The 16,605-nt window shown below is 66.9% G+C and overlaps 1 protein-coding gene across 1 annotated transcript in view; it reads right to left on the bottom strand.

Moving 5' to 3' along the window:
• The window catches only part of JAKMIP3 (Janus kinase and microtubule interacting protein 3), a 73,171-nt gene that overhangs the window by 2,842 nt on the left and 53,724 nt on the right, over positions 1–16,605 (bottom strand). The window contains exons 20-23 of the mRNA XM_041743638.1: positions 15,306–15,509; positions 13,989–14,054; positions 11,774–11,812; positions 10,359–11,238 (exon numbers count right to left, since the gene is read on the bottom strand). Of these exons, the coding sequence (XP_041599572.1) occupies positions 11,077–11,238; positions 11,774–11,812; positions 13,989–14,054; positions 15,306–15,509 (471 nt within the window). The 3' untranslated portion in view covers positions 10,359–11,076. The remainder of the gene's footprint in view (positions 1–10,358; positions 11,239–11,773; positions 11,813–13,988; positions 14,055–15,305; positions 15,510–16,605) is intronic.

Raw genomic sequence — 16,605 nt, forward strand, 5'->3', positions numbered from 1 at the left:
CAAAGCAGAAAGGAAATGTAATGGGGGGGGGGGGAGACACACACACTCATGGCCCACGCCGCACACGTCCCAGCGGGAACCTCTGGACAATTAGAGTGACGCATTGTTCCTTGTCCCTTCGATCGGATTCGTATCTAAGTAGGTTCCCCGCAAAGCACCCAGAGGTGAAGGGGCCGGCCGGACCAGCCCTCCCATTTTGCAGACAGAAAAGCTGAGGCTCCCGGAGAAGAGGCACCCGCCAAGTCACAGTTCTCGGCCGACCAGAGCCAGGGGCCCTGCCCGCCTGCCCGCCTGCCCGCCTGCCCGCCTGCCCTCCCACCCCAGGCACTGCTTCTCCCAGACACACGGTAACCGGCTGCAGCATGAACCTCACACACGCAAACAGAAAACATCTCATTGAAAATAACACAGAGAATCCTAAAAAGTCACTCTCCCAAATGGAAGGAACAAGACAACGGCATCTGGTGGTTGATTCCCTTTCCTGAGCCGGCCCGGCCCTACTTTGCTATTATTCGCCGTTCGCTGCTCCCTCCGGGAAGGGTGACTCTCTGCCCCCGTCCGGGAGCACAGCTCTGCGCCCACACTCACGCGCACGCGCGCAGGCACGGATCTGCCCTCGGGATTCCAGGCTTCCCAAGTGCCTCCTGCCCCCAGGCCCAACTCCTCGGGGGGAACGGTGTCCCCACGCGTCCCTTCTCTGGCTGGGACCCAACCTCCTGACTGTCCCTGCAGCCCACGAGCTCATCGAAGCAGGAGTCATAGAAGCACAAGACACAAGACAGGTGAGTGTGAGATCACCTCGTGGCTGTGACCGTCGTCTCACGGCCCCACGGGGCACTGCCCACCAGGCCCCCAGCCCAGAGCGAGGGCGGAGCAGGGGCAGAGCCTCCAAGGTCAGCCCTGGACAGGCCTCGGGAGCCTCGCCTGTGAAACTGTCCCCGGGTGACAAGGTGGTGCTGGTGGACTGGCCTTGACGGCTTGTACGAAAGGGCGTACTTTGTGGCAAACACCTGTTTCCTCCTGAGGGCCTGACATTTCCACGCATGGGGGCTGCCCAAATGGGTGGCCCCAACAAAACCCCTAAACTCCGAGTCTCAAACAGATGTCCCTGGACAAACGCCGCACACAGACGGCTGCAGCGGCCCCCGTGGGAGGCAGAGACCCCAGGAAATGTGCTTCTGGATCCCCTCCGGACTCTGTCCGGGTCCAGCTGCGTATCCTGATTACATCGCTGACCTAAATCTCAGCCACGGTGGCTCCGGTGCTGGGACCTGAGCATCCTGGGAGTCGCAGAGCACGTGGGTCCTCCTGGAGACCCCAAACACTCTGCTTCCCACCCCCGGGGACCGAGGGAGACTGGCCTCCATGAGCAGCCGTTCATTTATCCGGTTCTTCACGCGGCCAATATGTATCCATGTGTCCTGGGGGCCAGGTCCCCCTTGAGCGTCCACACGGGCCATGCGGGGGTTCCACAGGGAGCCAGCCGGGACACCTCTGCCACGCGCAGCTCCCCGAGGGGCTCACAGGTCACAGAAGAGCCCGGTCCAGGGACGGTAACGCGGGTTAGACCAGGTGGCAGGAGAGACGGGGGACGTGGGAGGCGCTCGTAGCACAGGGTGGGCCCCCCCAGCAGCTCAGGGCCCGGGGGGCGGAGTCTGGTGCACAGACTGCAATGGGGGTGATGGGGGTGATGGGGGTGAGGAGCCAACGAGGGAGACATGGACTGAACCTTCACATCGGGCCGCGCTGAGGGTCAGCGACGAAACACAGGAATGAGCTGGTAACGGAGGTCACGAGCAGCATTCGCTGCGCAAGTACGACGATGAGCACGGGACGGGGGAAGGACACGAGGGGGCCCCGCGGGCAGCAGGGCACTGGCACGGGGGCACCCGGCCGACAGCCGCGGAGCGGGCCCAGCGCTGGGGAGGCCGCGGCAGCGGGACCCCACGGGGGACGCCACCCGGAACACGGTTAGGAAACAGCATCTGACTAATGTCAAAACAGCCGCGGAACAGGCTCCGCCATCTGTGTTTGTGCCGGGAGCTCCCGCCGGGATCCCCACTGTTGGGAAACAGAAAGCTGTTGGCAAAGGAGAGACGACGTCTTCCTGGGGTCGGAGGAGCCCCCTGGGACGGGCGCCAGCCGCAGATGGCAGCGCCAGGGGAGGGGCCCAGGCCCGCGCAAACCGCACAACCCAGGAAAGCCGGGCCGGGGGGTGGGCGAGCGCCGGCCCCACGGCCACCGGGCGGCCCGGGCCCTGCTCCCTGGGCCGCAGACCAGAGTGGCCCGCGGAAACCAGAGCCCGTCCACGGGAGCTCGGAGCTCACTCTGCTCGGGGCCAAGGTCTTCCCCCCAAAGCTCCGATGGGGGTAAATATCGAGACATAGACGCCCTGGCCAGGCTCCCCTGCTCCCGGCTCCCCGCAGGGCCTTCCCGTAACCTCGCACACGCGCCCGGCGCCAGCCCAGCTGTCCCCCCACCCTGGCCGCTCTGTCCCCTCGGAGACCCCGGGCTCGCCCTCGGGGGCCGCACACACTCACACGGCGCCCTGCTCCGGGTGTCCTCCTGCGGCTTTGACTCCGCAGCTGCCTGGTAAGCACACGAGGAAGGCAGCGGCCCTGTCACAAGGCGGGTCCCTGGTGAGGGGCAGCCCCAGGGCTCGCGAATGCTGCGGGGGGTTAATGTCACGCGTGACCTCTATGGGCCACCGGCGCCCAGACATTTGCCGGCATTACCCGGGGCGTGGCAGTGGGTGAGGGGGCTCCCGGCGGAAACGAGCATCCGAATCCACAAGCGAGTAAAGCCGAATGCAGCCCGTGCGGGTGGGCCTCGTGCGATCAGTCGAAGGCGTGAGGAGCACGGAAGTGCTGGATAAGAGGGGACCTCCTGCCCTGAGCCGGGACGTGGGCCTTCTCCCGCCCTCAGGCGTGGGCCGACCGGGCTCCCTGGACGGGAGTCTCCAGCGTCGGCTCTCCGGGCCCTCAGGCCTGTGGACTCGGGCGGCCTCTGCACCCGTGGGCCCCCTGGGCCGCAGCCTGCCGGGCGCGGGTCTCTGGACAGCTCAGCCCCGCAGCTGCAAGACCAGGCCGTACACTCATTCGCTCTCCACAGACGGACAGACACACGGACACACACCTCCTGCCGGGTCTGGGGCTCCGGGGAACCGGGACCCGTACAACGCGTCACCTGACTCCCCCGCCGCGAGGAGGCCCAGCTGGACAGAGGTCACCTCACCTGCTGTGGCCGCGTGACTCAGCGCAGCGGCAGGACCCGACTCGGGCCTGCTGGGTCTCCTGAGGGCAGCCTCTCCCGAGCCCCCGCAGACGCGCTGGAGGCCATAAGTCCCAGAGCACGCCACAGTGTCACTTTAGGAAAGTCAGACCCAAGACGACGTCACACGCAGCCAAGGTAGAAAGGGGTCTGCTCACAGCCCCAACCCCGGGGGCTCAGCGGTACCCGTGGAGGCCCCTCCCCTGCAGAAACTCAGTTCTCAGCGTGGGCTCCGAGGCCCATGGGTCCTGACGCTTGTGGGGTCCCAGGTCTGTGGGCTCCGAGGCCCATGGGGTCTGAGGCCCGTGGGGTCCAAGGCCCATGGGGTCCTAGGTCTGTGGGGTCCCAGGCCCGTAGGGTCCCAGGTCTGTGCAGTCCCAGGCCCATGGGTCCGAGGCTCATGGGGCCCCAGATCAGTGGGGTCCAAGGCCCATGGCCTCAGCATCTGTGGGACTCCACCCTGGAACCGGGCACTCCGGGGTGGGCTGTGGCCATGGGTTCCCTCAGGCTGGGAGGTCATTTCTGGGGAGGCAAGGTCCTGCCTCCTCTCCAATGGCCTCAGTCTGCTGGGCCCGACGGGGACCCTGCACCACTGACCCCGAGGACCCTGGCAAGCGGGCAAACCACACCGACTGGCCAAGGGGGGCCCGGGTGCAGAGCCAGCAGAGACGGATGGCGCAGCCAGAGTGGAGGCAGGCGGGAGCCAGGGGGCACAGGGGATGGGACACTCCTCACCTGGGGTGTCTGGGACTGCCCTGGCACTACTTCTCACCCCCGCCCCCTGCTCGGTCCACCCTGCACGCCCTGAAGCTCGTGGCGGGGGGTGGGGGGGGTGCACGGCAGGGGCTCCACTGGCCACCGACCTGAAATCACAGAGGAGCCCTGCCAGGTGGCGGGGCCCTGGCCTCACCGTGTCTAGATCCTTCCTGTCTCCCTCACAGGCTGGATGAGGCCAGAGGCCCCAGAGGAGCCCCCCAGGCCACCCCTCATCTGTCCACACTGGCCGCGTGTCTCAGATGGAGCCTCTAATGTACGTGAGGCTCCGGCCTCTCAGGACCAACCTCCCCCAGTCGCCGGGACCCTGAGCCCCAGCCCAATGCCCAGGGGTGAAGTCTGGCCGTGGAGGAGCATGCAGGGCAGCGGCCGAGGCAGTGGAGGGGCCGTGCCTGCCGAGCCCCCTTCTCCAGGGAGCCAGAGCATCGGCCCGGAGCCCGCAGGGCCGGGGTCCCCTGGGCGGGCAGGTGGGGTCCCCAGAGCAGGCCAAGCCAGAGGGAGCCCTGGGGGGCAGAGAGGGCCATGGCCGAGCCGCCTGTCAGGTGAGAATAGGAGGCGGGGTGGGTGCTGGGGGCAGGAGTGGGGCCCGTGGAACCGGCGTGGGCAGCAGCAGGACAAGGGGTCAGGCAGGCTGGCCGGAGGGCGCTGCTTCTCCGCAACAGCTCCGGGCCGTAGGCAGCAGGCGCAGTGCTCTCCGGTCCCCTGACACCCGGCAGCACCTGGGAACGGCCCCTGCAGCCCACAGCCGGGCAGGTGGGCACGGGGCGCTGGGCTGCAAGGCCCCGGCGCTCTGCTTCTCACCTCCTCCTCCACGCGGCCCGCCCAGCCCCTCGTGGCGTCCATGGCAGGGGGGCAGCACTGGGCTGCTGCAGGGCGCCCGGTCCCCAAGCCTAGAGCAGGTGCCACGAAGGCGCTGGACCCACAGCCCGGCCACCGAGTTCTCAGGGACACACGAGGATTCGGCCTCAGCCTGGGGGGGGGGGGGGTGGAACTGGAGGGTGACAAGGCACCACGGTCCCCAAGTGCCGGGCTTTCACCCCGCTCAGCCGGTGGCCCCCCCATAAGGCCCTGCCCCGGTTATCACACACAGTGCGACAGCTGGGGGTCACGGCGGGGAGGGGCATAGCGCAGGTGACTTCCAGGGCTGTGGTCATGTACGGGGACCGGCCAGGACTGCACGGACAGCACCGCCTGCCTTCCCACCACCCGAGCACCCAGGGCCCCCCCAAATCCACATCAGCCCCAAGTCACCAGGGCCTGGAGCGTGGCCCCCAGGGAACGGCCTGAGGGCTCCTAGAAGCCATCCAGTCCCACCCCTGCCGGAGAGGAGGGTGGTCGTCCACACGCACGAGCTACACAACCTGTACACGCACCCTGCCCCTGGGCCACCCTCCCCGCTGCCCGGGCTCCTAGGTCTCCGCCCGACCACACGCTCACCCAACTGCACAGACGCACACACACCCACACACACGGTGCACACATGGAACACACACGGTGCACGCACAACACACATGGTGCACACCCACAGTGCACACATGCAGCATACACAGTACACACACAGTATACACAGTGCACACAAGACACACACACACAGTGTACGCACACACTGCACACAGAACACGGTGCACACTCAATGCACACACAGAACATACACGGTGCACACTCAGTGCACAACTACACACAGTGCACGCTCACCGTGCACACACACCACCACACGCAGAGTACACAGGCATGCACAGGGGCTCACACCCGTGCACACACTTCATGCCTCCTTCTCCATCGGTTCTCAGTTCGTTTCCAATCGAGGCCAAAGCAGCTGCTCTCAGCCCGGGAAGGAGACCCCCCCCCCCCCGATGCTGACTTCACTATACCGGCGTCTGTTCCTAATGGCTTCACGGCCGTTCCGGTGAGGGATCCGTGACCGCTCTCCCTGAGATGGCGACATTCCGGAGGACTGGCCGGCTGGCTGCAGGCCCGGAGCCGGCGGGAGGATTGGAAGGGGCAGCAGAGCCCCGAGGGGAGCGGGGGGAGGCCGCTGGCTGCTCGCCGCCTCTTCAATTTCCGCCTCAGATGGTCAGAGAAAACCTTATACAACGCGGTGAAGACGGATTCTGAGCGAGGAGCAAAACAAACTGCTCTGAACCCAACCCGAGCCAGGAGAGAGTCGGGCAGGGCCTCCTCAGGCTGGGCATCTGGGCCCCGCGGGCCCGGTGTCGCGACTCCTGGGGGACACCCCGAAGCATCTCCCACAGTAACGAGCTGCACAAGAGCAAGCGCCAAGCGCCCCGGAAAGACCCAGGAAGGGGTCAGACACGCACAAGCGGTCCCGCACGCGCACACGCGTGGGCCCAGAGCACAGAGCGCGTCCACACGACCGCGGGAAGCACGATGCCTCCCTGTGTGAGGACTTACAGGACGGCCACGAGGCCCTTTCCAAACACACGTGTCTGCCTCAGCGCCGCGCAGGGCAGCGCCCCCCCGGGGCACGCGGGCCGGGAGACCCGGGCTGTGGCTGGGAGTCCGCGTGTCCGCAGACCTTACAAACCACGGAGCACGGCCGGCCCATCCCCAGACCCTGGCCAGAGTGTGACGTGAGCCGGTCCCGGGCCCAACACGACTGCAGCAGCAGTGACCTCCACGCGGGCTCGCTCTGACACACGAGTGTGGCCACGCCGTGGCTTCACGGGAGTCGGAGGTTGCACACGTCCGACAGGCACACGTCTGACTGCGGGCTCTGATCCTCCTTCATTTCAGGCTGACGAAGCTCCCGGGGGGCTGGCTGCCCAGGAGGGCCCCGCAGCGCGCGGCAGGTGCCAGCGTCCGCGGCCCCATCACCGGCAGGCACCTGTCCCTGCCCCCACGACAGACAAGCAGCACCCGAGGACAGCAATCCTGTGAGCTCGGCCACCACCCCCGGGACAAGAAGCCTCAAGGAGCTAGCGGCTCACTCGGATGAACCTTCTACGGGGAAACGTGAGCATCTTACCTCTTGCTCCATAAACAAACACATTTGAAAAAAGAAAGTTCCACTGGGTTATGATGGAGAAATTATACACATATTTTTTTAAAATGAAGTTTCCTGCCCACATGTGCACAAGGCTCGGGAACTGTGACGTATGTGCTCTGAGCGACAGCGGCTGCTCCCTGCTCCCGGCACCGCCACTCGGCGGCCTTCGAGGCCCACGGGGGAGCCGCGCATGAGCGACCCACCACCGGGCGTGGGAGGTGCGCAGCTGCTCGCCGGCGGCTGTAAATCTGGGTCTGCTGACAGTTAATGTCACGTGTGTCGCCCCGCAGCCCCGGAGGGGTGGACGGAGCAAGGGATGGACGACCGTGGGCAAAACGTGTGCTTTGACCCAGCCCGTGCCCCATGTGCAAAAATAGACTCGGAACCAGTCTTGGATAGAAGTGCCAGACACCAAGTCACATGCTTCTAGAAGGAAACATGGGAGAAAACAGTTGTGATTTGAATCAAAGTTTCCTTAGGTCCAGCACTAAGGGCTGGGTGGGGTGGGGCGACTGCAGGGTGGGGGTGCCCGCAGGGGTGGGGGTGGAGTGACTGCAGGGGTAAGGGGGGATGACTGCAGGGGTAAGGGGGGATGACTGCAGGGGCGGGGATGACTGCAGGGGTGAGGGGGATGACTGCAAGGGTTGGGGAGGGTGACTACAGGGGTGGGGAGAGACTACAGGGGTGGGGGTATGACTGCAGGGGTGGAGTGGGTGACTGCAGGGGTGGGGGGGTGACTGCAGGGGTGAAGATGGGTGACTACAGGGGTGGGGGGGTGACTACAGGGGTGAGGGGGGATGACTGCAGGGGTGGGGGGATGACTGCAGGGGTGAGGGGGATGACTGCAGGGGTGAGGATGGGTGACTGCAAGGGTTGGGGAGGGAGACTACAGGGATGCGGTGGGTGACTGCAGGGGTGGGGTGGGTGACTATGGGGGGATGACTGCAGGAGTGGGGGTGGAGTGATTGCAGGGCTGAGGGGGGATGACTAGGGGTGGGGGTGGGTGACTGCAGGGGTCGGGGTGGGACAGGGTGCCTGCAGGGGTGGGGGTGGTGCCCGCAGAGGGCACAGAGGGAGCTGAGCCTGCGGGGATGGCGCTGGATCAGCACTGGGGGCACACGCGTGTGCCAAAGCCCCGAGAGCCGCAAGGCCCAGACCCGAAGCTCACGGACTTAGAGCAGAAATCAGCTGCGGGGCCTGAGCACTGGACAGCACGGCCGCCGCGGGGGACGGAGCCAGGCTGAGTCGGAGACGGACCCTGTGGGGACCCAGGGCCAGCGAGGAAAGGGTCGTGTGTGGGGTCACCGGGTCGGCAGAGCCTCCTTTTGGGGCGAGCGGTGAGCACACTCCGTGCACGGGCTGGCAGGCGTGTGCACCGTGGGAGGCCAAGGCAGGAGTTACAGATGGGGCTGGAACGGATCCTGACTGGTCGGCCTGGGATTGGGGTGACCTTGTGGACTCACGGCTTCGTCCCAGGTGACGGACGATCCACAGATAGATGATGGATCAAAAGATGATGGACAGATGGACGGACGGATGGATGGACGGACGGATATGTGACAGATGCAGAAATACGCACGGGCGTGGGGGTGCCTGAGTAGCTCCACGCTGCGCCCCCAGGGCGGCCTAGACATCGTGCCCCGCCCCCCGCTATCCAAGGGGTCAGCTCCCAAACACCCCCCGCCCCCAGGAGGCAGCAGGAGGAAGCGCTCCTTGGGGCAGGGACGCTCGACCCGGGAGCACCCTGGGGGGGGGCAGGTCAGGAGGTGCTGAGCCGCGGGTGGGCGGGTGCTCGGTGGTGCAGGTGGGACAGTAGCAACGGTGGGCGGTCACCCAGAGAGTGGATTAAAGGTGCTGGCGTGAACACCTGGATGGAGGAAGCGATGGCCGGACGGGCACGGGCTCCCCAGAGAACGGAACGGAGCAGCAGGAACGGGCCCAGGAGGCCCGTCGGGGAGCCACGGTTACTGGGACCCGGGGAGGCCCCTTGGGGAGTCGCGGTCACCGGGACCCGGAGAGGCCACTGGCAGGCGCCAACCACTGTGCACAGAAGCACATGGAGAAACGGGACACGTGGCCTCGGGGGCCTCTGCTCCGCGTGGTTACCAGGGGGACGCGGCCCACGGAGGCAGAGCCCGGCAGGTGCTCCGTCACCAAGTGCCGGAGGTTACCATCCCCCGTGATGAACGTATGATGTCATCTCATGGGGTGAGTGACCCTGGGCCACAGCGTCGCCCCAGCCCATCCGGCTCCTTCCCGCCATCAGAGAAAGGGCTGACCCTGGGGCCACCGCTCACGGGATCTCGGGGCGGGGGGGTTGGAGCTGCTGGGCCTCTCGGGGCTCACGGGCCAGCTGCGGCGCTCAGAGCCGGCCCTGAAGGCAGCCCAGGGCCGCGGCCCGCAGGTGTCCAGGGCAGGTGTGGGTGGGGTGCAGGTGTAGCCCGGGGCATCTCTGGGCCGGGGCTGCTCAACCCACGACACCTGAGAGGTCGCTCTGTAGCCCGTGCACCCCTGGAGGGCCCTGGGGCCACGCGTGTCCTGGGACCCACGGCAGGCTGACCACGTGCCTCTTCAACGGAATATGCGCCACCCGTACTACGTGAGCGATAATGATCGTCACCGTCCCCTTTCTGAACAGGCAGCGGAACAGCGTCCGTTGTCCTGGCGCCCCCTTCACCCCGGCGTCTGAGGCCCAGGGACCCCGACGAGGAGGGGCTCCCCGAGCGGCCCCAGGGGGCCCAGCACCTCGCTCAGCCTCCAGCAGCACCAGCAGGCCCCGTCAGCACCGCGGCTCAGGAGACTGCCGGGATGGCAGCCTCAGCCGTGCAGCACCCTCCTGGAAGGCGGGGGTGGGCAGTGCCGGACAGGGGACCCGCCGGGGCTGTTGCCCTTGGGACAGCCCTTCACGCCGGGAGATGAGGCCACCGTCGGACCTCGAAGCTCAGGGACGTCCGCTGGCACACCCTCGGGGGCCTGGGGCAGTGTCCTGGGTCCGGGCGAGGAGGCCCCCCAGGGTCAGCACAGGAGGGACCCTGAGGACCCGCCCAGGGATGCCCTCGGGGTGGGGGGGCAGACTCTGGGCAGGGCTGGTGGTGGGACGTGAGCCAGCCCCGCCGGTCTCCACTGGCTGGACAGACACCGGGGCTCCCACTGCAGGCAGGTCCCAGCAGAGCACCCCACATCTCCGCCGGGACCACGCCGCCCTAAGCAGGCTGACGAGGCCAGAGGCGGTGCGGCAGTGACAGGCGAGGGCCCCGAACAGCGGGGAGGGGAAACCCGGCCTCCCGTGGACGGACGCGGCACTTACCTGCGTGTCACCGGGATGTCGGGCTCCCTTCTCGTGTCTGCAGGACACGGTGCGTGGCTGCCCTAGCCTCACGGGGCAGTGCGGCCCCCCCCAGCCGGCGGCAGCCCACGGCCTCTGCGGTGCCTGGGGCTCTGCATCCCAGGACAGCCCGGCCTCTTGTCCCACCGCGCTGCTCCGGGCGGCTCAGGCTGGCCTGGAAGGCTGGGGTTGACGCCCGGTGGGGCAGCAGCCGCCGCTGTTCCCAAGCTGACAGCGTCATAAACCAGGCAGGGACACGTTGGCCAGCAGGTGTGCAGGACCCCAGCGACCGGGTCCTCCTAGGCCACCCGAGGGGTCGGGGGAACCGTCCTCGGAACATCCTCCGTGACCCGTCTGGGCTTCCCTGAATGAAGGTCGCCTCTGCAGCCACAGGCTTCGGGGTGTCATTTTGCGGGGTGCCTGCCTGCGTCCTTTCTGACCGGTCCATCTGAGACGTGTGCTGCACTATCAAGGGGCCATGAGGTGGGAGAGTAGGGCTGTGGACGCTCCTGCACAGAAGCGGCTCTTTGCACCTGCTCAGCAGGGAACTTATGCATCCCTGTCACCGGGATCGGGAGGCTGCGTCCGAGGAGGGACCCAGGGTCCGGCAGCCGAGACCAGGCCTCTTCCAGAGGAGCCCTAGTCAGAAAACTAGTTCTAAAACTGGCTCAAAAGAGGACAGTGGCCCGCTCAGAGGTGCTCAACGCCCCCCTTTCTCCCTCTTCTTCCTCGACAGGACGGGGTCCGCAGACACCAGATCCTCTTGGGGCTTCAGGGACGAGACAGGGCACGGGATCTTGCCGCCCAGGCCCCCGCTGCTCTCTGGTCCGGCTGGGGGCAAGGGGTCTGGCTCCTCTGGGGGCTGGAAGAAAGGAGACGCAGGGCACACGTCAGGGAGGCTCCTCCGGACAGGAAGGGGCTGGACGGGGGCTGGGGGGTGGGGAGGTGGGGTCGGGGGAGGGGGAGGATGCCGCTGCCCCAGGGGAGCCTCTCCCGCAGCCTGGGAAGGGCCCGGGCATGGGCTGAGCCTGTCGGAGAGAGGCAGCGCGTGGCCCTGGCAAAGCCACAGTAACGACGCCACGGGGAGCACGAGCGGCTTCACGGCGGCCCGGGCATTGCTGGGCGAGAGTTAGCGCAGGCCGCAGCGGAGCGCGACAAGACAGAGAGGGCCGCAGGGACTGGGAGCACATGTGGGCCTCTACCCGGGGGGAAGGCCCCCTCTGGGGTCCTCTCCTTCCCTCGCACCCTCTGACCCCCGAATCCTGGCCCTGGGGCCGCCCAAGGGTTCTCAAGGCTGCAGGGGGGACCGTGGAACAGCAGCCCTGCGGGCCGGGCGGGGGGAGGGTTAGATGGGACCGGCCCCAGACAGCGCCAGCGCCAGCCCAGGACATACTCACCCGGTCGGGGCCAGGCGAGCTAAGACCACAGAATGAAAGCTAAGGAGAAAAATAAGAACAAAAATAGAAACTGAAAAGGGATGGGGAGGGCGGGGACGTGGAGGGGAAGAGAGAGAAAAAGAGTTTGTAGAGCTCTGGCGGAAGGAGACACAGACAGAACAAGACGCCGCCCCGGCTCGGAGCCTGGTGTGCTCGAGGGGGGTGTGGGGTGCTGGGGGGTGGGGGGGCGTGGCCTGCTGGGGTAGGGAGGGGGTGGGGGTGCTGGGGGGGCCCCAAGAGGGTGCTGGGCATCCTGGGGGGACAGGCCAGAAGGGTGTGGGGCATGCTGGGGGGCGGGAGGGTGTGGGGAGGGTGTGGGGCACTGTGCTGGGGGGGTGGGAGGGTGCTGGGCATCCTGGGGGCAAGGCCAGGAGGGTCCCGGGTGTGCTGGGGGGGTTGGGAGGGTGCTGGGCATCCTGGGGGCAAGGCCAGGAGGGTCCCGGGTGTGCTGGGGGGCAGGAGGGTGCGGGGTGGCCTGCTGGGGTAGGGAGGGTGTGGGACATGCTGGGGGGGGGCCCGAGAGGGTGCTGGGCGTCCTGGGGGGAAGGCCAGAAGGGTGCGGGGCATGCTGGGGGGCAGGAGAGTGCTAGGGGTGGGGAGGGTGCAGGCATCCTGGGGAACCCCAGAGCACAGGGCTGCCCCCACGCCCCTTGGGCACCTTCCACCCGCCACCCCTGCTCCCTCCTCTGCGGAGCTGAGGCTGGGGTCTGGTGAGGGACATCCGAGGGCCGGGCTAACCCAGCACCCCGACAGGCCTGGTGCCCCAACCGGCACCTGGAGAGATGGGAGCCCAAGGCCGCCCCTGGGTTGTGGGGTTGGGGCGGGGAGGGGCGCCAGCCCACTCGGGGACAGGAAGGCAGAGCCACGGGAGCCAGGAATTCACATCAAAGGAATTCACGTCCAGGGTTTAAAATCCAAGGAGGGCTCTTGCGTTAAGACGCAAAGGGAAACACGTTTATTTGCGGGGAAGAGACTGCTCATGTGCCGTGAGGCTGGCGCCCTGAGAAGAGCACCCCCACCCGCCCCCCAGGGCCCAGTGGAAGCTTCCAGTGCATCAGCGTCCACAGGGAAGCAAATCCTATTTGCAGAAACAGCTCTCTGCTTCCTCCCTGCAGGGTTCTAGGGGCGGCTCAGGGCACTCCCGCACCCCAGGTCTGCAGTTACCATGACGACCGCTGGGCAGACACCGCAAAGGCCGGGGAAGGGGCAGGGGTGGGGGGGCTGCCCCTGGGGGGGCCTGGGCTGAGCAGGTGTAGCCCTGGGGGCTCCTCGGGGAGACAGGCAGGGAGGTGCGGCCTCTCTCGGTGGGGAAGGCAGCTGGTCATTCGGGGAGATCCACCCACAGGCAGGACCGACCCAAGAACCGGACATCAGCGTGACCACGGAGATATTAAAACACCCCTAAATCTGCAATGCCTGGGGGGCTCCACGGTTGAGCGTGTGCCTTGGGCTCAGGGCGTGACCCCGGGGTCCTGGAATCGAGTCCCACATCGGGCTCCCCGCAGGGAGCCTGCCTCTCCCCCTGCCGGTGTCTCTGCCTCCGTGTTTCTCGTGGAAACATCCGTAAATCACAAAAAGAACTTCCGCAAACTGAGCGAACCCCACAAGAGGCAGGGTTCCCTCTAGGGCACTTGAGTTTGGGGAGCCCCACGTCCGGCTGTCACCGTGAGTGGACAGAGCACCTGTGACTCCACGCCTGGCAGCGCTGGGGGCCCAGGAAAAGCGCCAGCCAGCCCAGCCCCGAGCCCCAAGCTGCGTGGCCCCAAACTCACTGCACGCGGCGCTGAGCGTCCTAAGCCCCCAAGGAAGTGCATTAAGGACCGGAAACCAGAGACGGGGCTGCACAGACGGCTCTCAGGAGGGAAACCCAGGCTTTCGGGAGTTTGATTTTTAGGCCCACTGCTTGGTGAAGGTGGAGAGATCCTGTACTCCAGCACGGCCACCAGCACGACAAGGACCCGAGGTCCCTGCGCAGTTCCCAGGGCTACAGCGGGGAAATGAGTCCGCGAGAGACGGGACGCGGCCCCTGCGAGGTGGCCCGGCGGGGCCATGGCCTCGGTCCTGGAACCGCTCCCCGTTGGCCAGCGCCCCCGCCCCAGGGCGCACCGACGGCCACGCAGGAGCTCTCCGCGCACCCAGGAGACAAAACAAGCCCCCAAACCCGCGTGTCTGTTACCTTTTCTTCCAGCTCCTTTATTTGTCTCTTCTGACCTTCTATTCTTTCCTCTAACTCTTTAATTCTCTGCAACGGTAAAAGGGGGAACATCAGAACCCAAGCTGCTCGCTCACTTAGGCGGCGGACGACCGTCACAGAGCCGCTGCCACGCCGGCCCCGAGCAGCCGGAGGTCTCGGTCTCCTCTCCCCGCCAGCCATGGCTGAGCAGGGTGGCAGCTTGGCTCGCCTCAGTTTCCCTGCTGGACACAGCCTTCCCCGGCCAGCCGCTCTGCTCCTCCCGCCCCCTCCAACCTCAGATCGTAAACCACGTGCTGGAACCCCAAGGAACCGATTCACGCCCTCCCCAAATGCCACCACAGCAGCACCAAGAGCTGCCACGAGGGTCACGAAGCCAGGCCCAGGGAGGACTTCACGGTGCGTGACGCCAAGGCTTCACCTCTGCATTCCGGGCCCACCAGATGCCCTGTACGCGTCCCCTCTGGACACACATGCCACGCCTGGACCCTGGAGGCAGCCGAGCTCTGGCCGCAGCCTGGCTGATGGGAGGACGCGCCTACGGGTAGCAGCCCTGGCGCTGACCCCCTGAGCCTGGCAGCGAGTGTCCGGGCAACTGACTGGTCTCCGGTCAGACGTCCCCCACGGATGCTCATGGTGAAGCTTGTTTTGCTGATTTATCTGACTTTGCAAGCTGAGCTTTGTGCGCAGAGGCCCCCTCCAGGCCCCGCGGTACACACGGCGGGGGGGCGGGGGCAGATCTTCCACACCAAGGCTGTCCGGTGTGCCAGGGTCCCTCACCTTCTGTTAGAGATGGTCAGGCCGCACGGGCCTGAGGTCCTAAAGTGCCCAAGGTCAGGGCAAGGCCAGCGGCTGCCCCCAGCCCTGGAGCTGCTGCTTCCCAGACCACACCTTCCCCTTGTCCTAGGAGGGCGCACTTCAGAGACCCCACGGCCAGGGGTCCCAAGAGAGGGGATGTGCCACCCAGAGGCTGGTCTGCTGGGGCAGGTAGCCTGGCACAGAGCCCGCTGTGGGGCGTGGCTGCTGGCGAGCACACCCTGGAGGGGTGGTCATCAGAGGGTACATCGTGGGGACGTGGGGACGTCGCCATTAGAGGGTACATCGTGGGGGCATAGCCTTGGAGGGTATATCATGGGGGTGTGGCCATTGGAGGGCACGTCCTGGGGCGGGGCCGCTGGAGGGCACCCCTGGGAGGGCGCGGCCTGCGAGTCTGGATGCAGCGGCCAGCCCCCCTCGGCCCCCACCCCGCTGACCCCAGCCCCGACCCCCGACCCCCACCCCACTGACCCCCCCAGGGCGCACCTGCTGCGCCAGCTGTAGCAGCTCCATGCGCTCCCGCAGGATCTGGGCGTCCCGCTCGCGCAGCTCGCTCATGACCTGGCGCTTCCACTGCTCCACGGCCACCTTGAGCTTGTCCCGCTCCTCCTCCGACAGGATCTCGGCCACCTTGGCCCCCGCCTCCTGCTGCAGGGCGTCGTACAGCATGGCCTCCAGCTCCAGGATGTGCTGGGGGCGGGAGGGAGGCGTTAGTGTGCGCTGCGGTGAGAGGACGGCCTGGGCCTGACCCTGGGGCTCGGGGGCTGCGGGCCGCCCCACAGAGGCTGGTTCCTCCTCGACCCGCTTACCCGCCCGCCTGGAGAGCGGAAACCCAGTCCCGCGGTAATTAGGACAAGAGCGTTCACTTCTAACGTCTGCGTGTGCAGTGACCCTTCAGGGGCAGGTTCCCGGCTCATGCTAACGCTGGGGAGACCGGGGACCAGAGTAGGGGGCGGCCGAGGGGCGGCGGAGGGCCCGCAGGGGGAGGCCTCTTCCTCGGCTCTCGGCCTTCCTCAAAGCCTGGGGCTCTGCGGGAAGAGGGCAGCGCTCACAGGGGTTTGTCTGACCTAAGGACAGAAGTGGGGGGTCCTGGACTTCCAGCGGCTCCCCGGGGGAAGCCAGGCCACTCTGGGGTCCTCAGTGCCACCCGCGGTGGGGCAATCATATCCATAATCATATCCATAAGAAGGTAGGTTCAGGACCTGGTCCCTGGAACTTGGCCTTATTTAGAAGGAGGGTCTGCAGGGGGAATGAGGCTAGGAGGAGGTCGTAAGGGATTGGTTCCAGTCCCTACAAGGAGAAGGAGCTGGAGGCAGTCCCAGAGGCCGGGGAGGGGGGAGCCACGTGAGCGGGGAGGCAGAGGCGGGGAGACACCTGGAGCCCCCAGGAGCTGGGGACCCAGGGACCCTCCCCTGGGGCCTCGGAGGGAGCGCGTCCTGCCCCCACACCTGGATTTCTCCTGGCCCCGGCTCTGGGGGAGCACCCCCCTTTGGCGGCTGCCCCCTGCCCCCTCCGACACGGCCTCACCTGCACCGGCCGTGGGCCCCGTGTGCCTACTGTGCTCGCGGCTTCATCACCTCCACCGTCCGGGTGATAAACCCCCAGAACACCTGCACTCCTGGTGCCGGTTCCTTCGGCCCAACCTGGGTTAAGACCCCCCCCCCCCTCCATGAGGCAGCAGCTCCTATTAGCCCCAGGTCACCACACACGTTGGTCAGTTTGCACAGGGTCCCACTGGGGACAGTCGGGGCCCAGACCCCGCAGGGGGCTCCAGAGTCCAGGCCTC

This window comes from Vulpes lagopus, chromosome 2, assembly GCF_018345385.1.
Source record: "Vulpes lagopus strain Blue_001 chromosome 2, ASM1834538v1, whole genome shotgun sequence".
Classification (NCBI taxonomy): Eukaryota; Metazoa; Chordata; class Mammalia; order Carnivora; family Canidae; genus Vulpes; species Vulpes lagopus.